The 26,316-nt window shown below is 40.3% G+C and overlaps 1 protein-coding gene and 1 pseudogene across 1 annotated transcript in view; both read left to right on the top strand.

Moving 5' to 3' along the window:
* SLX4IP (SLX4 interacting protein) overlaps positions 1-26,316 on the top strand; it is a 183,889-nt gene that overhangs the window by 17,677 nt on the left and 139,896 nt on the right. The window contains exon 2 of the mRNA XM_077753739.1: positions 458-513. Coding sequence (XP_077609865.1) covers positions 487-513 — 27 coding nt within the window. The 5' untranslated portion in view covers positions 458-486. The remainder of the gene's footprint in view (positions 1-457; positions 514-26,316) is intronic.
* On the top strand, positions 688-788 carry LOC144223057 (U6 spliceosomal RNA; annotated as a pseudogene).

Genomic DNA, 26,316 nt, shown 5'->3' with positions numbered 1-26,316 from the left:
AGCATTGATATTCTTTTAAAAAATTTTTTTAAATGTTAATTTATTTTTGAGAGAGAGACACACACAGTGCGTGGGGAAGGGTCAGAGACAGAAGGAGACACAGAATTGGAAGCAGGCTCTAGGCTCTGAGCTGTCAGTACAGAGCTTGCTGCAGGGCTTGAAGTCACAACGTGAGATCAAGACCTGAGCTGAAGTCGGCCACTTAACTGACTGAGCCACCCAGTCTCCCCATGATATTAATTCTTTAATGTTTGGTAGAATGCATCTGAGCCTGTGCTTTCCTTTGTTAGTGGTTTTTAAGTTACTAATTTAATAGCTTTTAAAGACCAATCATAACTAAACATTTATATTGCAAATACTTATTGATATTTGATTATTCAGCCATCCTTTCTCCTTTATATTATCAAATAGAAAGATTTTTATATACCTACTTACAACTTTTTCTTTTCTATTAAAGGTCTGTAATTACTCTGGAATCAGTAAACTATGGCGTCAAAGAAATTTGCTGTTAAAGTAAGTAGTGCTTAATAGTCTTCTTTAAAATGGTTAATCATTTTCTAATATAACTGAGTTCTGTGTGCACTGACAATTGAAGCTCTGAACTTTCCTTCTACTCCTTAAACTAGGAATTTTACCGAAAACTTTAGGTGATTGAAGGTTTGCTTGTTAAGAACGAGGTGGAGGGGCTTGCTTGGGCAGCACATATACTAAAATTGGAACAATACAGAGGATTAGCATGGCCCCTGAACAAGGATGACATGGAAATTCATGAAGCAGTACATATTTTTAAACTTGCTATTCCTTGAGAAAAAAATTAAAAATGAGATAGGGGAAACATTAATAGTTCATATGCTTATGAGAGTTTCTTGCTTAAAATCTAGGTAAGATGCCTTTTGGTCATAACTTGATCCTAAATGTTAAAAATTGTTATTCATGTTTGTACATCAGTGACATGAGTTTTGATTATGACAAAGCAGATGAAAATAAAGAAATAGGTGCCAAATGCTGCAGGTGGTTGAATGCCTGTAGAGAGATCTCTTGCCTCGCTGTTCTCTGTTGTTTTTTATTAGTTTCTCTTCTGTCTCTCTTGATGGCTGTGGCTGAGACCTTCTCAAGTGAGGGGGGATGAGAGAACTGTGTGTGAGGGGTGGTGGGGAAGGGGAGGGGAAGAATTAATAGTGAGTATAAAGTCTCTGAGATGCCTTCAGCTGTGTTGGCTATTTAGGACATCTTTTATATGCTAGTGTTACATTTAATATTCAAAACATCAAAACAGGGGCACCTGGGTGGCTCAGTCGGTTAACTATCTGACTCTGGTTTAGGCTCAGGTCATTATCTCATGGTTCATGAGTTCAGACCTCACGCTGGGCTCTGTGCTGACAGTGCAGCCTGCTTGGGATTCTCTCTGCCCCTCCAGCACTCATGCGTTCTCTCTCTCTCTCTCTCTCTAAATAAATAAATAAACTTATTAACAGAAACACCAAAACAGACAAATTACAGTATTTAACCAGATCAGATACTACTTAATATTGTAGTTATATATTATTTTTATCAAGTCATGGCTTATTAGATTTACAACATATTTATAATTTTCATGACTTACAATTATTTCTTGTATCCATGTGTTCTGTAGTATTTCTTTTCACGAGAGATTGTTAAGTGGTGAACTTTCCCTGTTTGTCTAAGAATGTATTTTTTGGCTTAATTCTAGATAGTTGGTTATAGAAATCTAGGTTGAGTGTTATTTGTCCTTAGCACTTGGAAGATATTTTGCCATTGTCTTCTGGAATCTGTTACTGCAACTGAGAAACACTGTAGATATTGATTGATATTTAAAACCACCTTAAAATTTAGTGTTTAAAACACAAGCCATTATGTTCTTACCATTCCAGGTTGCCTGGTATCATTTGGGTCATTTCTCTTTTTGATGATGGCTGGGGCTGCAATTATCTGGGGACTCAGTTCAGCTGGAACGTCAAGGAGGCCATACATGGCTGTCAGCTGACACTGGCTGTGGTTGGGATCTCACCTGGGGCTGTTAATTGTTGCCCTTCATTCTCATTCACAAGGCTACTCTGTGTGGCTTGGGCACCAACTAGCACGGGGGCTGAGTTTTGAGGGATGGTGTCCCAGAGCAAGAGTTTCTAGAAGACAGAAGTATAATTTGTCAGTTCTTTGAAGGCCTGCTCTCAGATGTCTCAGGTGGCACCTATGCTGTATTCCATTGGTCAGCACACTCAAAGGGCCCAGCGCAAGGGTAGGAGCAGCCTTTGATGCGAGAAGCAGCATGTGCTCCTGGGGAAGGGAAGAATGGTGGGGGCACATCCGTGGAGACTAGCCACTACAGAAGTCTGCTATCTGCCTCGTTGTGATTTCTTTCTTATCAAATTTTTTCTTTCTGGATGCCCTTTAGATTTTATTTCTATCTTTGAGGTTTTACAATTTCACTATGAAGTCTCAAGCTTGTTGTTTTTCTGGTTTGGGATGCATTGTACATTCCTACAAATGCTGTTCTGGTAGATTTATAGGAGTGCTGCTTGGCCATATGCCTTTTATTATTTCTCTTTATGTCTCTGCATTGCATTCAGAGAGCTTTTTTGTTTTAAGTTTATTTATTTATTTTGAGAAACAGAGGGATGGGAGAGGGGCAGAGAGCAAGGGAAAAAGAATCCCAAGCAGGTTACATGCTGTCAGCGTGTAGCCCGATGTGGGGCTCGAACCCATGAACCATGAGATCATGACCTGAGCCCAAATCAAGAGTTGGGCACTTAAGTAACTGAGCCACCTGGGTGCCCCCAGAACCCTTTTTACTAGACCTCTTCCAGTTCATTAAAATCTTCTCATCTAGTGGGGGGAGGGGGGGATGGGCATGGAGGAGGATACTTGTGGGGATGAGCACTGAGTGTTATGTGGAAACTAATTTGACAATAAACTATTAAAAAAAAATCAGTTCATTAAAAAAAATCTTCTCATCTGTATTTAATTTGCTGTTTAATCTGTATTTAATCTATTCTTGTTTATTTTTAGTGACTATATTTTTCAGTTGAGAATTTGTGTTTGGTTATTTTATTTTTTTAATGTTTATTTTTGAGAGAGAGAGAGAGAGAGAGAGACAGACAGAGCCTAAGTCAGGGAGGGCCAGAGAGAGATGGAGACACAGAATCCAAAGCAGGTTTTAGGCTCTGATCTGTCAGCACAGAGCCCTATGCAGGGCTCGAACTCAGGAGCTGTGACATCATGAGCCTAAGTCGGATGGTTAACCAACTAAGCCACCCAGGTGCCCTGGTTATTTTTTTTTAATTCAAATTATACCAGTTTTTTTTATATGTATATACTTGTGTTATTTTAAAAATAAAAGTATCCTCCTTTTATCTTCTTTATAATTTTAAAGTAATTTATTTCAGTCTCTTAGATTGTTCTGTTACTTCCACTATTATATACTAAGTGTGGAATAGACTGGTGATCTATGTTCATGTGTGTACTTTTTTTTTTAAAGTTTTTAATTTATTTTTGAGAGAGAGAAACAGAGCATGAGTGGGGGAGGATCAGACAGGGAGGGAGACACAATCTGAAGCAGGCTCCAGGCTCTGAGCTGTCAGCACAGAGCCTGATGCAGGGCTCGAACTCACAAACTGCGAGATCATGACCGTTCATGATCATGATCATGACCGTTGAGCTCAACCGACTGAGCCATCCAGGCGCCCTCATGTGTGTAATTTTTAATTGCTCATTTTCAGTCACATCCTGCACATGGTCCATGTTGCACATGTGCACGTGCACGGGCTTGCGCGCGCGCTCTCTCTCTCTCTCTCTCGCTCTCTCTCTCTCTCTCTGGTGGAAGGACTTATGGAGCCCTGGAGCGCAGCTGAGCAGTTTCACATTTAGTTCTGCGGGAACCACTGGCATTTCAGTGGTTTTGGACCAGGCTTTATATTAATTTCATGGCTTGGGATTCACCACCTTGTGGGTAGTACAACTTTGCAACCCACAACGGAGTCTGGCACAAGGTTGGTGTTTTTAGTATTTTCCTTGCTGTTTTCCCTTCCTTTGCCCTTGTTGAAGCCCTGGATCCATGGCAAGCTTCCATGTTGCTTCCTTGGTTTGCAGACAGTGATTTTGTTTTTAGTTGCATTTTCCTGAAGGTCACAGTTTATCAAGAGATTGAAAGAGGGGCCCCTGGGTGGCTTAGTCAGTTACTGGTTTCACTTCAGCTCAGGTCATGATCTCGAGATCTGTGAGTTTGAGCCCCATGTTGGGCTCTGTGCTGACAGCTCAGAGCCTGGAGCCTGCTTTGAATTCTGTGTCTGTCTCTGCCCCTCTCCCGCTCATCCCCTGTTTCTCTCTCTCTCAAGAATAAATAAACATTTAAAAAAAAAAAAAAAAAAGAGAATGAAGGAGAAAGCTCTACTGAATAGTTCCTGCTCCAAGAAAGTATGGACAAACTGACCCATTATGAACCACAGAGTATTATTATATGAGGATATCTACAAATCCGGTACTTACGTATGTGTCAAGCATTGTACAGAGAACTGAAGATTGAAGTTCTTAACAGCTCTGAGCTTAACTGGAATGAGTTTCTTCCCAACTCTCCTTTCTCTTTTATCCTTTTATGGACATTAGGATACCAACTCTCAGCTATCCTGGTTCCCACATATTCTGACCGGCAGGCTTGAACCTTCCAAGGGGTGGTTTTTTTTCCTCCTCCCTGCTTTATGAGATATAACTGACATACAACATTGTGTAAGCTTAAGGTATACAATGCAGTGATTTGATATGTGGTGAAATGTTTACCACAGTAAAGTTAGTTGACACATCCTTTACCTTACATAATTACCATTTTGCTGTTCTTATGGTAAGAACATTAAAGCTCTACTCTGGTAGCAAACTTTCAAGTATACAATACAGTATTGTTAACTGTTGTCACATTAGATCCCCAGAATTCATTCATCTTATAACGAAGTTTAGCCCTTTGACCAACATCTTTCTGTTTTTCCTGCTACTTCTGACAACCACCATTCTGTTCTGTGTTCCTATGAGTTTGATGTCTTCGGATTCCATATATAAGTGAGAGCACACATTATTTATCTTTCTCTGACTTATTTCACTTAGCATAATGCCCTCAAAGTCTATCCATTTCTCACAAACAGGATTTCCTTTTTTAAAATGGCTAAATAGTATTCCATTGTGTACTTATGCCACATATTCTTTATTCATTCATCCATTGATGGACATTTAGTTGGTTTCCCTGTCTTTTGTATTATGAGTAATGCTGCAGAGAACATGGGGTGCAGACTGCTCTTAGAGAGAGTGATTTCATTTCCTTTGCATATATACCCAGAAATGGAATGGTTGCATCACATGGTGGTTGAATTTTTAGTTTCTGAGGAACCTGCCTACTGTTATCCATAATGGTTGCACCAGTTTGCATTCCCACCAGTCATGGACCAGCCAAGTTCCCCTTCTTCCACAGCCCCACCAGCATTCCCTTCTCTTGGTCTTTATAACAGCCATTCTAGTAGGTGTGAGGTGATAACTTGGTTTTGATTTGCATTTCCAAAGGAGGGATTATTATACTGTTAGGAGTTTATTTAGTAGGCTTTTCAGACAGAGAACCAGTTTTTGGCTTTGACTTTCCTTTTCCTGTAGTGTACTTGTTTTCTATTTTTTGGAATTCTTTATTATTTTATTCCTTCTCTTTTCTTTGAGTAAATGTGCTCTTCTCTGTCCCGTTTAAGGGGGAAGCTTAAATCACTGATTTTGAGCCTTTTCTAATATATACACTTAAAACTATAAATTTTTCTCTCTAAACATTTACTACTTTAATTGTATCCCTCTTGTTACAGATGCACTTAAAGTAGGGATTTTGTTTTTCAAATAAACATATTTTCTAATTCTTGCTGTGATTTAATTTTTCATCCGTGGGTTATTAAAATTTATATAGTTTCTAAGTATTTGCGAGTTTTTTTTTTAAGTCTATTTATTTTGAGAGAGAGTGCACATGTGAGCAAGTTAAGGAGGGGCAGAGAGAGAGAGAGAGAGAGAGGGAGGGAGAGAGGGAGAGAGAGAATCCCAAGCAGGCTCCCTGCTCTCAGCGTGGAGCCCTACTCTGGGCCCTATCTCAGGAAGCATGAGATAATGACCCTGAGCCTTGAGATTATGGCCTGAGCCAAATCAAAAGTTGGACACCTAATCAACTGAACCACCCAGGCGTGCCGAGAATTTTCAAATAATCATTTTGTTGTTTAGCATCATTCCTCTGTCTATTTTGGAAAATATTCCATAAGCGCTTGAAAAATGGGATGGATGTCAGATGCACTGAACTGTATATGTTGCTTAGATCAGGTTTGTTAATTTTGTTATAAAAATATAATTTTTTACTAGTTAGCAAATTATAATCTAATGTTTACGAATAGGGTTTTCATGTTATTTAGGTAAATTCCCAGTAGTAAAATTACTGGACCACATGGCGATTCTGTCTTTAATTGTTTGGGGTATCTCACACTGTTTTCCACAGTGGCCCTGACAGTTGTATTCCTACCTGCAGAGCACTAGGGTTTCTTCTTCTGCACATCCTTGCCAATGCTTCTTATTTCTTGTGTTTTTGATTTTAGCCTTTCTGACAGATAAGGCAGAACAGAGACATTTACAGAGATGCAAAGCCTAAAAAAATGTCCAAGTGTGCCCTGTTTTAGGAAGGATGTGGTTTTCCAAAATGAGGGAGTAAAGAGAGCAAGAGTGAGACAGAGAGTCTGGGAAATGGGCAGTCTTGCAGGTGGGTGCCTGAGCTAATCCCACGGAGTCAGCAGTATGTTCTGCCTAGAACACAGCTAGTTGGATTGGCACGGGCTATAGGGTTCCACGAAAGAGATCTTCAACAAGAAACGAAAGGATGAAATAACTCGCATATTTGAGGGTACAGAGAGGAGGTTTTTTAGGTCTGTCAGAGAGTGTGGGAATGATGTAGTGATAAGAATATGGGACGCTAAACAAAAGAAAAATGATGCAGCTCTTAACTAAAGCGAACCAAAGATTATATGAGACAGGAAAGTGAGCACAGTATACTACATGGCTCAGCAGTGAACAGAGGGTACATTCCATCGTTGTGAACTCCAAATGTTGGAAGACTGGGGAGGGAAATGTCTGGGTGGTGGTTGTAAGCATTGTCCTTATCAATAGAAAGTATGTGAAACTGAAGTAATGAGAAATTAATAGTGAGAACATAGTATTTAGAAATATGATAGTAAATACCAGATCAAATAGCTGCTTTCAGTGTGGCTGCTCCTGGTGAGTGAGAGCTGGGGAAAGGTAGGGACAGCGTAAGGCAGAAGAGGCCTCTTTTTGATAAGTAGCTCTAATCTGTGTATATGCATTACCATAATCCGTAATTTGAGTAAAATTTAAAAGGACTTAAGCAAATTTTCATATAGATGCATGTACTTTTGGCTCTCTGGGTTGAACAATACTTGGATAGAGCATGGTTTCTAAAGTAATAGAACACCCAGTGAACACTGAATAGTTTGCTCCTTGCACCTTCGTTGTTTATTCTGAGACTTTCCCTGGAATGGTATTAATTATCCGTGCAAACAGCTTATCCTTCTTTAGCTGAAGAAAAAAAAGTCTTTTCACCTTCCTGCACATAATAGAGCTCTTTTTTTTTTTTTAAACTCATTGTGTCCCTGTCCTTGAACTCTTTCTTAAAATTGTCTCCTAGGCCAGAATTCCAGGAAATGGCAACAGTGAATGAGATGAGAGCCCTTGGAACCAGAGCTTTCAGGGTCTCTTGACTTGTGGGTCACTGCAACTTGTGGTAGCGAGATAAGTCCCATACTTCTAGGACTCCTTTCTAATTTGTGCGTAGTGGTGACAGCCAACACACATCTTCCCAAGGCTCCTTAGTGATCTTAATTCTAGTTCTGCACCCACGCCAGTATTTTAGAATTTCTAAAAATTATACATTGTTCAGGGGCCAGGGGTCAGCAAATTTCATCTCACAGATTAGCTCTTGCTTTTGTAAATAAAGTTTTGTTGGAATGCAGCCACTCCATATTGTCTCTGCGTATTGTTGTTTACATATTGTCTCTGGCCACTTTTATGCTACAATGCTAGAGTTGAACAGTTGCAACAATGACATCATTGCCTGCAAAGTCTGAAATATTTATCTGTCTTTCTGTATAAATGTCTCTTAAAGCACATCTCAATTCCTGTTAGCCACAATTTAAGTGTTCAGGAAGCACACATGGCTAGTAGCAGCTGTGTTGGACACTTTGGGTCTCAATCCATGCATCCTTCTATGCTCCCACCTCTTCGCTTCTTGTCAGAGTAAGCTTTCAGTAAAGTTACCTTGGGTTAAACTGGCTACAAGGGTGGATAAATTAGCAAGGCCAAGGCAAGGCCGTTTCCTTTACAAGTGGAAACAAGAAATAGGCACGGACATAAGCTGTATTAATCATGGGCTTTTATCCATAAAAACACAAAGCTTTAGTGAGAAGAAAATAAATTTGAATAACAAATTTATGGTCAAAAGTGCCAAATCAGTGTATATGGTATTTGCTTCTGAAAGGTTTATGGGTCCATCCCCTGCTTTAAAGGTATTTTTAAAAGTATGTAATATTGCCAGGTCTCACTCCCGATAATAATTACATTTTAGGATTTAAAATTTTCAGCTTGGGTTCCAGCAAAGTAGTACTTTGAAAGGTTCCTACTTCATTGTCTGTCTCTGTTTGTAGATCATTTCCTCTGCTTCCTGCATCTGTTTTCTTGGATTAGTTAGGTATTACACCAAAGTCTAGAATTCTTTTGGCTACAAAGCTTGCTCTGCTGCTTCCCCTCCCCCCAATCTACTTTATTGTGGGTGGGAAAATTTTTGTTGGGAGGGCTTGATTAATTAGAAGGGATTCCTGGCTTCCCCAGCGGTGGCAGCCTGGGAAGATTACAGAGCTTGGCTTAGTGACAGGCCAATCTGTATTTAAGGAAAAACTCGGACCAGACAGATTTCCCTGGAATGTGGATCTGGCTTTGTCTTCTTTCACAGAGAATGTGTAATGACCCCCTCCTCCTCCTTCCCACCCACTCCAGGAGACTTAAAGCTTTTACTTTTGCTGTTGATATTTGTCTACTTTTTATTCTGGGGAGGGTAGGGAGCTGGAGTTTGGGGGCAGGAAGACTGAGTCATTTTCTAAATTTAAAGTAACAAGTTTAAGGTTGTATTAACGTTTAGGAGTAGAGGAGAGGTTTTACTTTTTAAAAGAATCTCCCTGCATCTTTACTATCTATATTTTTACTTCTCCTCCTTTGTAGCTTTTCTAGTTTTATGTACTGCACTGAATTTCAGTTAACCTTAGTCTCTGCATTCCTTAGAACAACCACAGAAAGAGAAATATGTCCAAGAATTGACAGTAATTTCCTCTTTGTAATAAAAGTAAAAGTGAAGAGCAGCTCCTTTGAACTTCTAGAGAAAGAAAGTTGAATAGCAAATGGGCTTTTGTCTTGTTGGCTTGCCTCAGTGAACCACTTCAATTCTGTGTCCTAGGTTTTTTAGTCTACCTAAAGGGGAATGTGGTATTGACTTTGTCATCAGCACTCATTTCAAAGCTGATGCTTTGATTTTATGTATTATGTTGAAAAAAAAAAGATTTATACAAATATTTTCATACCAGTTGAGTTCTAGGTAATTAGTTTTATACTAAGTTTTAAGAAAGAGTAAGACTCAAGTGTTCTAACAAAATAAATCACAGAAGTTTTAAATGGTTACATTCTTTATTAGAAATGAATTTGAAGGAGTGTGTAACCTTGATTCCTGGGAATGTTTTTAGAAAAACATTTGTCTTTGTGGAACTTATCAAAGTAAAAAGAAGTACCTCTGTATTTCTTCTCCCAGTACTTAAGCTCTTCATCTTCCAGTTTCTTCTTAATTCTGTCTATTCCTTGGGAGAGCTTTAAGTTTTCAAGACATAGAGCCAGTAAGAATTTGCCTAGTGATGAATGACACCCTCCAACTAAAGTAGGCTGCTCTTTTTCCCGTTGCATATTATCTTTTCTATTACACTGGCCATTCAGGTAACTGTGGTCAACTAAACATGTCCTGATTACTTGATGGACTCGACATAAAATTCAGAGTTCACCAATAATTACCCAGTTAATTCTGCTTCAGGCTTCAAGCTCTTCGGTTCCTTCTCATTCAGTAGGGAATTTGCTTTGAGTGTTGATGACTTTGAAACAAAGTTCTTGTTGGACTTGAAATGAAACATCTTTTCCAAGTGTTCTCTCTTTCTGGCCAGACACCCGGTTTTTGGGCTTCATNGCTTCAGCACAGCCCTGGGTTCTCATCCTCCTTTCAATTTCAACTTTCCACCTGCCTCTGTCAAATCTCTGCCTACACTGATCCCTAAAACCTCAAACTAAGAATTCAGTTTGTCATGGTTTTCTTCTGAACTGGCTTTTGGTTTGAATGTACGTGACACTACCGTCACACATCCCAGATGTATCCAGCTATGATATCTCCTTGTCCTTTATTCCTGGTAATGTGTATAACACATCCACCCTCTGCAGAGGGTCTTGGACTTGTTGCTTCTGTCTTCTTTTCTTACAAATTTAGCCTTTATGATCCTTGTGGTTTCTATTTCTTCCTTAATCTCTGGATGATCTCTTATGCCTTTCCTGTCTTGCCATCCCAATTTATCTAGACAAGTTCCAGAATGATGTTTTCTTAACACCATTTTCATCATGTTACTTCCTTGCTTAAGTGATCAGACTAATTCCTTCTGTTTGATCAGATCTGATCTGAACTCTCTGGCCAGATTTAAGGCACTCTTAGAACTATTCCTTCTTTCTCTTTAACTCTGACCCATGTTTTCATCTTGGAACTTGGCAACGTAGCCCACCTATTCCTCTCAAATTGATGCCTTTGCATTGCCTGCAGTGACCTAGCCTGTGGTTCTTTCTTCTTGTTCTCTCTTACCTTTTCTTCCTTAGTCTCTGTCTATCAGCTTGTTCCAGGCTTGATTAATGACTCCCTTTTCCTTTGACACACAATCTAAACTTTTCTCACGTTGATTATCCTCTCACTTTGTTCCTTTGACTGCTGTGTGCAGCTTATGTTTTCTGTGTGTCCTCTGATTGTTTATATATGGGTTTACACATGGCTTTACAACATACTATCCCAGCCACATTCCCTGAGAAGAAGGACCATTTCTCTGCTTCTTTCATATGCACACAGGCCTTGAGTAATCTGGAATATTTCTGAAGTGCTCAATAACAACCCCTCACTTTCCTTATTACAAAGATTAAGAAGTTTCTTTCCTTGTGGCTCATGGAGAATAGGGAAGTCACTTGAGCTTAGAGTTATTTCTTACCAGTGGTTTTTTTTTTTAGTTCCAGACAGGGAATGTTGTAATACTCAATTTGTGGTATATTTCTTTTCTTAAAAAAATTTCATCTGAATCTATTTCTCCTTTTAGGAGTCCACAGTTCCACTCTGAAAATATTTTAAGTAATTCCTTTGAAAATAGCCTCTATTAATAGCTAAAAAGACAATGTGTCAACTGTGCTTCTGTATGTCTTTTAGGAAAGTAAATTATTTCAGTATCAAGTTAATTGCTTGGACAAAATTATATTTTATTTTGATTAGCACTTTAGTTTTAGATCTTGAGTCTTTAATTTTTCCAACATACATACAAAGCATATACTTTGTATGTTGTAACTTATTCTAGTATAAAAAACAATTCTGGGTAGAAAAGTGGAGTCAGGATCTTACACCAGATATAAAAACTCAGTAAGTTCCTTGGATTCTTTCTGAAGTCTGTAGAGGGCATCATTGTTCTGTGTTTTGTTACATATGTGTGACTGCAGACATTGTGATTCAAGGAAACACAGCAATTAAAGTGCTTTTAAAATCACTGGCTCATTCCTAAATTATCATGACATCCTAAAGGCCAGTGTTTGTTTGCCTGGGAGCTGGATCCATATGCTCTCGTCCATAGCCTGTTAGGCCTGTGGATATTTAGTTTGCTCTGTCTTATAATTGTCCTCACCAGGAAACACCACCATTAACTGCAGCAGTAGAAAACAGCAACTCAAACTATCCAAAGTAGCCTCAGAGAAAACATTCTAAGAGTGACACAAGACTGCCTCTGGTGTGCTTCCTTTCCAGATTCAGGAACCGGAAGTGATGCATTGAGAGTGAGGATCCCCTCCCTTTGTCCTTGGAAAGCTTTGGGAGCCCAGCGCAGCCCTGGTCCCAGCAGTAAAAGCTGGAGGGTTTGGTTGGAACTGGTGCAAGTCCTTGAATTTGTGGGGTTATTATACTTCCTGCTTTTCCTACTCCCCTTTCTTTGTTTTTATCATCACTATTCATTTTGGGGATGCATGGTTGAGGGGTCAAGAGGTAGGGTGGGGACTACCGAATGTTCTTACATTCTACAGCCCCTGGGGATTCCATGCGGAAGGACATCCCACTGAAAGAGCTGTGTGTAGCTGTCCAGGCAGCCATATGATGGAAGGATGCACAGTGTTCACTTCTTGTCCTTTAAAAGCTCCCCTTGTAGTAATGTCTTGGAATGCCCGTGATTAAGTAATATAGGAGGCTAGGCCACTGCCTATATCACTTTGTTGCATATGAGTAGCATGTGACAGTAACATTCTGACTTTAAGATGACATGAAAAATCAAGTAATGAGTTTTTCATGGTGACCCTACATACTCACACAAGCATGCGCCGTATTTTGCAAGTGTGGTCTGAGATGCAAAAGAATGTTACACCATTTGTTTCACTGGGCCCTATAGATGCTGGCAAACAAGTTATGGATAATGTCGAGGTCCAGTGCTAAATTTCTGTGATTGTCTGTATTCTCTGCATGTTGCTTTAGGTTCTTTTGTAGTACTTCATGAAATTTAGATCATCAGGTACGTGAGGAAAGGATTCTAGAAGATGAAATTAGCATCGGACATTTAATCAAGTTTCCTGAATTCACATTGTGGTTTGACTTGTGAAAATTGGATGAATCCTGTTACCTCCCTGACCATTTTTCAACTAACTCTAAGATAGAAATAATAGTACTATATGTCTGATGGCGTTTCTTCTGAGTATCAGATTTATAATAAAAGACAAAGCTGTGAAAGTGTTTGGGAAAATAACATTTTATGAATGTCATGGCCCTCGGCGATTATTTTATGGTAACAATCTGTACAGTAGTAGAGGGACTTGGCCTCAGCATCTTACTTGCTTCTGGTCTCATAGTTCTTTGGAGTGAGGACTAGTCTAATTGTTTTCCTATGTGAGGTGTTACTTAGTAAACTGTCATTTATCCTGGCATGCAAGACCCTGGGTTAGGTACTAGAGACACAGACAAGGCTGATGATCACCCTTCGCTATCCTCAGGAGGATTTGCATCGAGAAATGAATGTGTCAGACTGTAAATAGCAGTCGGTTAGTAGAGCACCAAGATGCCAGAGTGCCCTGCTTGGCTGAGTTGTGAACAAATGGGTACAGTAGTCCCCCTTTACCTGTGGGGAGTACATCCCAAGACCCCCAGTGGATGCGTGAACTTGCAGATAGTACTGACCCCTATATAGGCTGTTTTTTTTTTTTTAACTATACTTACATACCTATGATAAAGTTTAATTTATAAATTAGGCACAGTAAGAGAGAACGATAATAAAATAGAACAATTATATCAATAACTAATAAAAGTAATATGAATGTGGTCTTTCTCAGAATATCTTCTTGTACTGCACTCATTCTTCTCATGATGATGTGAGATGATAAAGTGCCTACATGATGAGATGAAGTGAGGTGAATGATGTAGAATGAAGCTACTTTTGGGCTTATGCTACTACATGTTGTCAGGAGGAAGAGCATCTGCTTCCTGACTTTGGGTGAGTTCAGGTAACTGAAACCATGTAAGATGAAACTTGGGCAACTACTGTACAGTGATTTTGCTCAGATTTGTTTTCAGTGGAACGTTGTGGCAAAGCCATAGTTCAGTCAGTCTGTTTGATATCCTGTTTGTGTGTTCGTTTATGTCGTAGACTACAGTGGCAGGTGGCTGGGACTAGAAGTCAGGGGGCTTCGATATTAGTCCTTGGTATTCCTGACTTTGGACAGGTCAGTTAACCTCTTTTTTTTTCAGTTATCTATAGCTATGTTACCAACCAGTCCTAAACTATGTGATCCCACGGGTCAGAAAATCCAGCCAGGGGGTGCCTGGGTGACTCCGTTGAGCGTCCAGCTTCGGCTTAGGTCATGATCTCATAGTTCATGGGTTTGAGCCCTGTGTCGGGCGCTGTGCTGACAGTTTGGAGCCTGGAGCCTGCTTTGGATTCTGTGCCTCCCTCTCTCCCTGCCTCTCCCCTGCTCGCTCGCTCTCTCTGTCTCTCAAAAATAAATAAAACATTAAAAAATAAATAAAAAAGAAAATCCAGCCAGGCAGATTTTCTGGTTTACATGACATTGGCTGGGGTCACTGTCTTGGGTGCCTTCAGATACAGGCTAGGGTGGAAATCTCTGGAGGCCTTGCTCACACGTTTGGTTTTCCTCCATGATGCCTCTTTTTGGTCATAGGATGTCTCATCATTCAGTAGTCTAGCTTGAACTCCCTTCCCCGGAGAACATGTTAGTGGGAACTGCTAGGCTTTCTAAGGGCTGTGTCTGGAATTAGCATTGTTTCTTCCATCATATTTTATTGGTCAGTAAATCATATGATTGGAAGGAGAGGAAATAGACTCTGCCTCTTGATGAGAGGAGTGGTGAGCTTATACAGAGGAGGTGAGGAATTGTTGGGGGCCATCTTCAGAGATTATTATTTTTTTTTTACCACATTTCTCTTACCTCTTTTTTCCAATGTTTGTTTATTGTTAGAGAGAGAGTGTGGGCAAGGGAGGGACAGAGATGGGGGATGCAGAGGACCCAAGGTAGGTTCTGCGCCGAGCAGTGAGCCTGATGCGGGGCTCTAACTCACTAACTGTGAGATAATGACCTGAGTTGAAGTTGGATGCTCAACTGACTGAGCCACCCAGGTGCCCCTGATAGTTCTCTTACCTCTTAAATGAAGTGTTGAATTAGGGAGTCTCTAAGGACCTGCTCACCCTACATTTTTATGATTCTATAAATTTTTATTTGAGGAATTTTTTTGTGTATGTTATAGTGGAAAGAATTGAGGTTTGGAGACAAAAGGACCTGGGTTTAATTCAGGGCTTTAACATTGACCTGCACTTTGGAAAACAACTTACCCTTTCTGAGCTTTTGTATTCATCTGTTAAATAGGGTTAATTAAATAGTGTTAACATAAACCCCCTTCTGAGATAATTGTCCATCTTAGCACAGTCATCACTCAGAAAGTGTTAGCATTCTTTTTCTTCCATGTTACCTGATGAGAGACTTCTCCAGAGCCAGTAGTAGTTAAAAGACATTAATTGCAGGTCTTTTTGTTTATCCTAATATGAAGGTGTTCAGCTATTTAATCACGTTTTGGTGGTGGTAAGGGTATTTTTGTGAGATCAGGAGTCCAAACACGATGATTCAGTTCGTTTACCTGTACTGGTGCTATGAATTATCCCTAGAACATCGTTGCTGTTTAATAGAGAACATGCTTAAAAAGAACTAATTTGAAAATATTCTGGTCTGTGGACAGCTGACTTATCTGGCATTTCTAGTATCTTTTGTCTAGAAGAAAGAAAAAACCCCATGGGATGGCCAGCATTCTGTCTTGCTGTTTTGGACTGTGATAATACCTCACCCACGGGCCAGGACCCATAGGTGAACTGGGTCACGTGCTTCCACTGTCATGTGACATGGGCCCCAAAGCTCAAGAGACTAAGGGGAGTAAGAGGAAAGAAAGACTATTCTCTAAAGCACTGGTTCTCAGAGTGTGTTCCTTGGATCAGCAGTATTAGCATCTCGTGTGTATTTTCATCATAGTATTAGTGTGAGGGTTAAATGAAATGATTAATAAAAAGGTAATCATTTTAATAAATATTAGACATCATACTATCATCCTCATTATAAAAGTAATCATTTTGATTAATTTTTCCTTCCGGGATATTTCATGAAACAGCTTATTTCGCACTTCTTAAAGTTGCCAGGGTTCTTATTAGTCCTTTTTAAAGTTTTACTGATGGTCTGTTGGTCTAGCAGTATTTCATGTTGTTAAGTAAATGAAGGTGTGTTTAAGCAGTGTCTCAAGGTGCTTCTTACAAAAGCTTATAATTCCAGAGAAGATATTCCTCAGTCTAAAGTGATGTTGAGAAATCATATAACATAGTTATGCAAATATGTTCAAAGCCCTAGTGTTTGTGGGAGTCATTAATGCCATTTAATGAGTCCCTGGGCAATGTCTGAACTCCTGAGTTTGCTTTTAAGAGCCATTCTCTCTCTAGACCTGCTTTCTTTCTCCATTTTAGATCACAGTGTCTTAAACAAAAGTCGCTGTGGAGGGTTTTTTGTTTTTTTTTTCTTGCTTTTTTTTTTTTTTTCTTTTTCCATTTGTGGTCACATAAGGATCATGGTTAACCCCAAAAGGAAGGCCAGCTAGGTTGTGGGGGCCTGGGTTGGGGCCTGGAGCCTCTATACCTCAGCCTGCTGCCTATTCACTTCCTCTTTTCTCCTCCTCACCACTATGTTTAAGCCATATCCCAACGTGAAAAGCAGTTTATTTGTCTTTGGGGCTTGCTGATTCAGAGGCATGGGTGCTCTTTGGGATGTCACTGTCTGACCGCTGGGCTGTCAACCGTCTCTTGGCTGAGCTCTTGGCTTCCTTCTGGCGCCTCCTTCTAGGACTGGGAGCAATTGCTTTCCCCACGGAAGCCTTGGGTCCAGACCTTGGCCTGTCATTGGCACTTGGTCTTGCTTGCACTTACTGGCTCTGGCTTGGTGCTTATCCCCTTGTCTCTTGCCTTCTCTGGGTCACAGTGTGGAGTGGTCCCTAGAAACTGCTGTTCAGTCGAAGGATGAGATACTCAGGCAGAGCCAGGGTCCCCAGAGAACATTCTGCTTCAGGTTTTCAGCAGTGTTTCCTGGAAACGCTGCACTCCATGGAGGGCCTGAGGTGGATCCCTGTCCCTGCTCTAGCTGAGTGGCCCAGCTCCTATCAGCTTAATGTATTGAGGAATTCACAGAATTGAACGGCAGGGAGGGGGCTTAAAACACATTGAGGAGCACTGATACAGTCCAGCTGCCTTGCAGAGGAGGTCAGAATCCCTATGGAGCAGAAGATGAAGGTCTGAAAAGTTGCTCAAGAGAGTACCTTATTTAGAGCATAAGGACTCTTCTGGACTGATGGTAGTCAAGGTTCACTGGTAGAAGAAAGAATCCTGGCAGATTCCCAGGACTGAAAAGGGGTCCATACTTTATGAAAGGGAGCAGAAATGTCTCAGAGTATCCCAGCACTGAGCTTCATAAAGGCCTGGAGAAGCTTCACAGCCCATGGCCCTGCTCTCAGGCAGCTTCCCCATGGGCCTTTCTTTGACAAGCAGGGCCGTGGTCTCTGCATCTTCTTTGTCATCCTCCCTCTGCTGGCATCTCCCCTGTGCACATTACAGAACATGATGGCTCCTCACCTCTCAAGGGATATATTTTACAACTTGTGGAGGTGAGTTTTGGTAGGTGTCCACCATTGCTCCAGTGACGGGGACAGGGACAGTGTCAGGTAGTACATATGTGGCTGTCCATGCCTGTACCTACCCTTAGACATGGCGGTAGAAAGAGGGGCACAGAGTACCTCAAAAGCTATGCAGTGGTACTTTATGGTTTAGAGACTTTAAAGTTTCTCCTTGGCAGTCCTATAGACAGGCCTTCTTACAGAACATAATAATGAGTTCTTATAGTTTGTAAGAGGCCTCAGGGGCATCCGGGAGGTATCTGGAATAATCTGGCCCTTGAGAAGGTTCTCTTAGTTACTGAGGATGAGGATGATCATAATTAGGGCTTTACTTACAGTTTGCAACTTGCCTTATTGTCGGTATGCATGTTGAGGTATTTTAAGGTTGTTCATATCCCACAGTATTTATATGTAATGGTGATTAAACCAAAATATTGCAACAATTAAGAAAAGTATCAAAGAGGATGTCAGTCTACTAAAATTCCTGAATGTCTACTCTACAAATGACATTGTGAAACAGGAGAGGACCCAACCTTCAGTAGCATGCATCTGTCCTTAAATCTTAAACTCCAAAGCTCTGAATACTTTCTAAAGATGCAGCTCTGAGTTTGCATATTTGATTGTGACTCAGCATTCCATTTATACTTCCTCCAGCATGTGAAACAACACACAACACAAACTGAATTGTAGCTTTAGTGTTTTTAATTGTCACCAAGTTGTGCTGCTAGACACTGTGCAAAGTCTTTTAACAGTTGATGAAATGCTTACTTTTTAAAAGATGGCCTGATGGGATCAGATGTTGCTGTATCATTTCCAATGCTGCCTGAGTCTGTTTCACTTCCCACAATGACTGATTCTCCATCTGCCATGACAGTGCATTCCTGAGCGGCTGCCCCCTCACTGGGTTGGTGACTAGAATGTTTATTTTTAGGAAAAATTAAAATGAACCAGGGAAGGGTGTTTTGTGTAAAATTTACATGAATCAGTGTTTTTCACTGCAGGAGTCAGGGAGGGCTGTGTGGGGGGTGTGTGTGTGTGTGTAGACCTTAAAAATCTTTTTATGGAAAAAAAATTTTAAACTACCAAAGGGGCGGAGTATAATGGACACTGATGTGCCCATCACCCATCTGCAACGTTGTGGACAGTTTTAAATTAAGTAATAGGCAAGTTGAAGGCTGGTTTAAGAAAAGTGAGCAGTACCATGTGACATTAACACTCATGTGTTTAAACTGAATTTTCCAAATTTCAGCACTGTTAATAATTGTCCACAAAATCAAAAAGTCCTTTGCTCTTTCCTTCAGTCTTCAGTTTAAGTTCTAAGAAATATTACAAGTATAACAAGAGATCTTATTAGGGTGTTATTGTGGACAGCCTGTGACAAAAGCAGACACTGAAACGTTGATTTTGGTTATCTGTGTTCTGAAGATACCCATATTCCTTAGATTGCTGATTTTACTTTGAAGGAACTTCTTACTGGAGTATTGTACAATAGTGACATGGACCTCATTGCTTTTCCTACCTGTGGGATCTGGTGGTTTTTTTTTTTAAAGTTTATTTATTTTGAGATATATATATATATATATAGAGAGAGAGAGAGAGAGAGAGAGATCCAGTGGAGGGACAGAGAGAGAAGGGGGCAGAGGATCTGAAGTGGGCTCTGTGCTGACAGCAGAGAGCCTGACATGGGGCTTGAACTCAGGAACCAAGTTGTGAGATCATGACCTGAGCCAAAGTCAGACACTCAACCGACTGAGCCACCCACGTGCCCCCTGCCTTTGGGATCTTGATTCCTTTTCTCCAACATAGGGATAATGTGTCAGCTTTTATAGCGGTGTTACATAAAACCTCTCTAACCCGATGCCTGGCAATTAGTAAGTATTCACTAAGGAAGTCTTAGCTATTAGTAATCAAATTAAAGATACAGCTGGGAAGCAGACCAATTTTAAGATTATGTAGGCTACTTCTTACCCTCTGGAAGGATTTCATTTCAGCAGCCTAATGTGTGAAATTCAAGTGTGTAGTGGTGGGTTGGGCTTTTTAGTTACAAGCTCTCTTTCAAAAGCTTTTGTGATAGGGTCACCTGGGTTGCTCAGTCGGCTCAAACTTTGCCTCAGGTCATGTTATGGTTTGTGAGTTCAAGCTCCACACTGGTCTCTCTGCTGTCAGCATGGAGCCCCTTTGGATCCTCTGTCCCCCTCTCTGCACCCGCTCTGCTTGTGCTTGTGCTCTCTCTCAAAAATAAACACTTAAAAGCTTTTGTGACAGCAAAAGGATAGTACTACCATTTACTGACTACCTGCTGAACTGGGTGTTTTTCACATATTAACATATTGAATTCTCATAACACTGCCAACTACACTTTACTGTTGACAGTCACAGAGGTGAAGGGCAGTGAGGTTGAAGAATTTGCTCCGGTTGGAAGTCAGAATGGTAAAGTCAAGCCTGCGATCTCTTATTGAAAATTGTACACTTTGATGAAGAAGATAGAGACTCCTAGGTGCAGTCTTGTAAAGAGATTGATTTAGAATTGCCCTTGTCCGAAAATAATATGACCACTTATATGGTTTATAAGTTTTAAAGCTTAATTAACTATATTACTTACTTTTACTAGCCATAGTAAACCCCCTACCTTGGGAGATAGGCAGTGCAGATGTAATTATTAAAGAGGGGACCCTGCAGTCTCTGATCCTGGTTCTTTATTGCCCTCCTCTTCAAAAAAGTCTTTTAGGGAAAGACTTGTAGGGAAAAAGATGCATTGAAGACTATGGTGGTTAAAGGTCAGTTTGGGGTCCTATTCTCCTTCCTATTTTAGAACCTTACTAAACCAGGCGACGTCTGCCAAGCCCTTCTTCAAGTAGACACCCCTCAAGGGAGAGATTCTTGAGCATCCTTACCAAATGGTTGGGGTGAGGGAGAGTATGAAGAGGGACAGTGAGAGAGGGAAGGGGTCAGTTCTAGAGCAAAAGGCGTGTTGCCTCCATAGTCAGGTAAAAGCAAGAGAAGACTGTCCAAGAGCTAGAATTCCACAGACAGGACAGCCAATCCTCCCTCCACCATGGCCTCTGCTCAGGTCCTGACCTAGTTTTGGGGAAGAAGGTAGGGAGACCTTGAGAAGTGGGTGGGGTCATTGGGCTCCACCTGTGTGCCAGCAGTGATTGGCTTCTTCTCAAGATGACAAACCTGCCTCTCAGGTTGGGGACAGTCTGGGTAGTCAGCTGGTGTAGATGCAAAATGAAAGCCAACATCATATAACCTCTGGACTCTTTGCATGCTTCTTTTTTCCCTTTGGAAAATCAAAACAAGAAAAGTTTCTGTATGCACACCACTCAAATCCGTATTCTGTTAGTGTTAACATTATGCAATATTAGCTTTTGTTTAAAAGCAGGCAACAGACTTGTTTTTTTTTTTAATGTTTTATTTATTTCTGAGAGAGAGACAGCTTGAGTAGGGGAGAGTCAGAGAGAGAGGGAGACACAGAATCTGAAGCAGTCTGCAGGCTCTGAGCTGTCAGCACAGAGCCTGACGTGGGGCTCGAACCCACGAACTGTGAGATCATGACCTGAGCCGAAGTAAGATGCTTAACTGACTGAGCCACCCTGGCACCTTGCAACAGACTTGTTTTATTAAAAAAAAAAAAAAAAGAAGAAGACCCATTTTCATTATGAAGAATTCCAACTTGAAAAGAAAAATTACTCCAGATTTTGGAAACAACTCTTGTTAGCATGAGATGAATGTCATTCAGATAGATACTGTAACTATATCATATGTACAGATTGAATGATCACAGCAAAAAGTAGAAATACTTCTGTTGACTATTGAATATTATAGCTGTTATTTTATTTAAAAAATTTTTTTTCAGTATTCATTTTTTTAGAGAGAGAGAGACAGCGCAAGTAGGGGAGGGACAGAGAGAGAGAGGGAGACACAGATCTGAAGCAGGCTCCAGGCTCCCAGCTACCAGCACAGAGCCTGACTGTGGGGCTCAAACTCATGAACTGTGAGATTATGATCTGAGCCCAAGTCGGATGGATGCTCAACCCATTGAGTCACCCAGGCGCCCTTATAGCTGTTATTTTGATTAAAAACAAAAATGTAATTTTACTTTAATAGTAGGGAAAAAAACTGAATTGAAATGTAAGGAATCAAACCTCAGAGTTCTTTTCTCATGTAGATTTATTTCCTAAGATTTCTTTAAGATTAAAATAGCTTGTAAATAAGAGGTTGAACTCATTTTTTTTTTAAGTTTTATTTATTTTGAGAGAGAGTGAGAGCTTGAGCAGGGGAAATGAGAGAGAGAGAACCCCAAGCAGGCCTTATGCTGTCAGGGCAGAGCCCAGTGCAAGTCTTGAACTCACAGACTTTAAGATCATGATGCGAGCAGAAACCAAGAGTCAGATGCGCAACCAACTGAGCCACCCAGATGCCCCAAAGATATTTTTGTTTATTTTAAAGCTTATTTATTTTGAGAGAGACAGCATGAACCAAGGAGAGGCAGAGAGAGAAGAGAGAAAATCCCAATCAGGCTCTTCACTGCTAGTGAAGAGCCTGATGCAGAGCTCAGACTCACAAATTGTGAGACTGTGAATTGAGCTGAAACCAAGAGGTGGACACTTAACCTATTGAGACACCCAGGTACCCCTTTGAACTCATTTTTTATTATTTAAACATAAATTTCTTAAATATTTATTTTTGAAAGAGAGAGCGGTGCATGCGCACACGCACAAGCAGGGGAGGGGCAGAGAGGGAGGGAGACTCAATGTGAAGCAGGCTCTGGGCTGTCAGCACAGAGCCCAACGTGGGGATTGAAGTCATGAACCATGAGATCATGACCTGAGCTGAAGTTGGACGCTTAACTGACTGAGCCACCCAGGCGCCCCTGNCGCCTGGGTGGCTCAGTCGGTTAAGCATCCAACTTCGGCTCAGGTCATGATCTCATGGTTCGTGGGTTCAAGCCCCGTGTTGAGCGCTGTGCTAACAGTTAGCTCAGAGCCTGGAGCCTGTTTCAGATTCTGTATTTCCCTCTCTCTCTCTGACCCTCCCTTGCTCATGATGTCTCTCTCTGTCTCAGAAATAAATAAAACATTAAAAAAATAAAAAATAAATAAAAAATGTCAGTCTTCTGCAGAAATGCCTGCTTACTGTGAGAAAGGGTAACAGTGTCTCACCCTTTCTCCTTTCTCCTTACCTCCCAGTTTTTGTTGTTATTTATATGTGTTTTAGTTTTGTATTATTCACATTTTTGTCTTGTGCTGTTCAGTAAGTTAGCCACTAACTGTGTGTGACTATTTAATTTTAAATTTACATTTACATAAAATTAAAAATTGAATTCTTCAGTCTTGCCATGTTTCAGGTGCTCATTAGCCACGAGTGGCCAGCGGGTTAGCATATGTATTACAGAAAATTTTGATGGACAGCATGTTTCCTCAAGAAAAAGTTATTGGTGTTTCATATCCAAATTCTTTCACATTTGAAAAAGTTTCTATTTGCCTTTATATTTGAATGCTACCTTGGTTCATATGCGCTTTTTTTTTTTCTTTTTAGTTCATTTACTTGAGAGAGAGAGAGAGGCAGAGAGAGGCAGAGAGAGAATCCTAGGCAGGGAGCCTGACATGGGGCTCAAACCCACCAAGAGTCTGATACTTAACTGACTGAGCGAGCCACCCAGGTGCTCTGCTCATACTTTCTTTCTCTCAGAGGCTGGTAACAAAACTTTCACCAGTGTCTTCTGATATTGAATATTGATGTGAAGAAATGTAAAGCCAGCCCAGTGTTTCCTCATTGTACAGATGACTTTTTTTTATTGTTCTCAGATACCTGTAAGATTTCATAAATATCTCTCAGTGTAGAGTACTATTGCATCTTCTAAAATTTTTTTTTTCTGGCACATGTGCTTTTTTTTGTTTATTAATTCTGTTAGTTTATCATTCCAGAGAGATTCCTAATGTTGTCTCTTCTGTTGTCTCTTCTTAGTTTTCTCATATCTTGCCTATTCCATTTTTGAAGTTGTCTACTTAGGGGATAGGTTCTGGGTTTCCTCGGAGAGAGCAAGAGAGGGTGCCCAAGATGGAAGCCACAGCCTTTGTGTTACTTAACCGCATTGTAACATCACATCATCACCTCTGCCACATTCTTTTTGTTAGAAGCAAGCCATTAAATCCAGCCCACACTCAAGGGAAAATGATTATACAAGATCATGAAAATGAAGAGACAAGATTTTGGGGGGCCATCTTAGTGCTGCCTATCACACCTTCATTGCCATTTAATTCTGTTTGATTGTCTGTCTTTGGGTTCTTGAGTTAATGAATTTTCTCCCTAGCCCTGAGTTGCTTTGTTACCTTTAGCAATTAGATACGCTCCTATTTCTCACATTGTTTCCTTTTAAGTTTGGCATGTGTCTTTTGTTCCTTTGTTTTAAATTTTAGAGAGAAAGAGCGCAAACCAGGGAGAGAGGCAGAGGGAGAGAGTAGGCTCAATCCTGAGACTCTGGGATCATGACCTGAGCTGAAATCAAGAGTTGGACTCTCGGGGCGCCTGGGTGGCTCAGTCCATTGAGCATCTGACTTCAGCTCAGGTCATGATCTCACAGTTCGAGCCCTGCGTCGGTCTCTGTGCTGACATCTAGCTCAGAGCCTGTTGACTGTCTTCGGATTCTGTGTCTTCCTCTCTCTCTGACCCTCCCCTGTTCACGCTGCCTCTATCTCTCTCTCAGAAATAAATAAAACATTAAAGAAATAAAGAGTTGGACTCTCAATGGACTGAACCACCCAGGCGCCCCCATTTGTTCCTTTTTTATATTGTGCTTTTCATAGAAATCCAAAGCCATACCATTTATTTCGATCTTGGTTTTCTGTGGCTCTGTTCACACATTCCATCTGTTTTGATTAGTGCGAATGACTTTTTTATATTCTTCCCTTTGTATCTGATGCCAGTTGGATTTCCCTTCAAGCTAAAGTTCAAGGACTGGGTATTTTGGCCAGTCCATTTTTATATAGCTCTAGAGACCATCTAGAAGAAGAAAGCTTAGTTAGGGTGAGGAAGTTAACACCACTATACCTGTATCCTACTCCCTTCTGAGGGTCTGTTAGAGGTCCCGTGTCGGAGTGTCCTGTGTCAGAGTTCATTCCTGGTTGGGGAGGAGTTGGGCCGGGCTGGGTTTTCTTCCATGGGGACGTTCTCTTGTTAACTTTGTCTCCCAAAGACCATTTCCCAAATTTAATAGAAGGAAAGAAAGGCAAGTTTGCTGGAATAGACAGATGGACTGAGGGACTATTTGGGGATGATTACTCTAAAACTAAATTATGATGACAGTTGCACAACTCTATAAATTTGCTTAAACTTATAAACTGACAACTTAAAACAGGTACATTTTATGATACACAAATTAAACCAGGATAAAGCTGTTAACAAATGTATATTTGTTCAGTGCAGTTTTTTTTTTTTTTGAGAATTAGAGGTATTAATAATAATTTTCAGGATAGTGATGATTCAGTAGTCCCAACCATTCATCGTTGATGTTTACTAATTTAGTGGACATGAACTACTATGGATAAGTAAAACCAGATATATAGTTTTATCGTTATTGTGGAATGAGTTAGTTGGTTCTCTTTAGCTTCAGTAGCAAACACTATGCTAGCTTTCTAGTATTGATTAGATGGTATATAAGTGAAAATGCCCTACTTAAATGTTGCAAAAATGCAAATTAGATTTTAATTACTTCCCAACTCTAAAAGTAACCAGTAGCAAAAAGGAAAAAAAAAATGAGGTAATGCTTTCCTAAAAAGTTTTTATGGTGAGATGATCTTTTATTTATGTAGAGTCAAGTAGAGCCAAATCTTGATGGTCTCAATATTTTAAAGATAGATATATTGTGGGTAAGGAATTAACAATTACATTATTTTAACAGTAGCTTTATTAATTTATCTAAGGTGTATTTATTTGGGGGCTCATTACTCTGATGATCAGTTAGATACAAAAAGAAATGTGGCAAGCTTCCTACCAGTCAGCCTTCCAGCAAATAGATAGGCAAAGACTTCTGTATGCTTATCACTGTTTGGTACTGTGGGACATACTAAAATTGTGAGGTCCTTAAGGGAAGAGCTGTGTCTTTTGAATTCCTTTTATATCTCTGATCCTTTGTATATTACTGGTGTTCTGTAATATTTGATGCATGAGCAAATGATAGAGTAAGATGTAGTCCTTATCCTCCAATAAAGTACATTCTAGTTAGGAGACTAAGCCATGTGCATATGAAAAAGATAGCTGACAACACTAGGTGCCATATAAATACCAGGTGTTCACATTGTCCGAGTTGTGCCTAAGAAAGGCAAAGAGTAGTGCTAGGAGTGCTCAGAAAAGCCTGGGGAGTTAATGATAACCAAATGGGTCCCCTTGCATCCCTGAGTAAGAACAGAGAGTATACTTGGGAAGGCTACATGCACAAGGGTATATGCACAACGTATAAATAAAGATCATTTTTGTGGGGATCTGGGAGATAGGACTGACTCTAATTGGAGAGGAAAGAACTGTGAAAATTGAGTTGGATGGAAAGTGTGGTTACAGTGCCCAAGGCCTTGAAAGCCCAAGGGAAGAGATTGGGTTTGTTTCACTGGGCACTGGGGAGTCCTTGGGTTCTTGAGCCAAGAAACGATTATATTAAAATTTATAAACTTACTGTTAAAGTTATTGATGGACCATGTGGATAATTTGGCTATTTTTTTTTTTTTTTT

This window comes from Crocuta crocuta, unplaced genomic scaffold, assembly GCF_008692635.1.
Source record: "Crocuta crocuta isolate KB4526 unplaced genomic scaffold, BGI_CrCroc_1.0 scaffold82, whole genome shotgun sequence".
Classification (NCBI taxonomy): domain Eukaryota; kingdom Metazoa; phylum Chordata; class Mammalia; order Carnivora; family Hyaenidae; genus Crocuta; species Crocuta crocuta.
The sequence above is the reverse complement of the archived record's forward strand: the minus strand, read 5'-3'. Positions and strand labels throughout refer to the sequence as shown.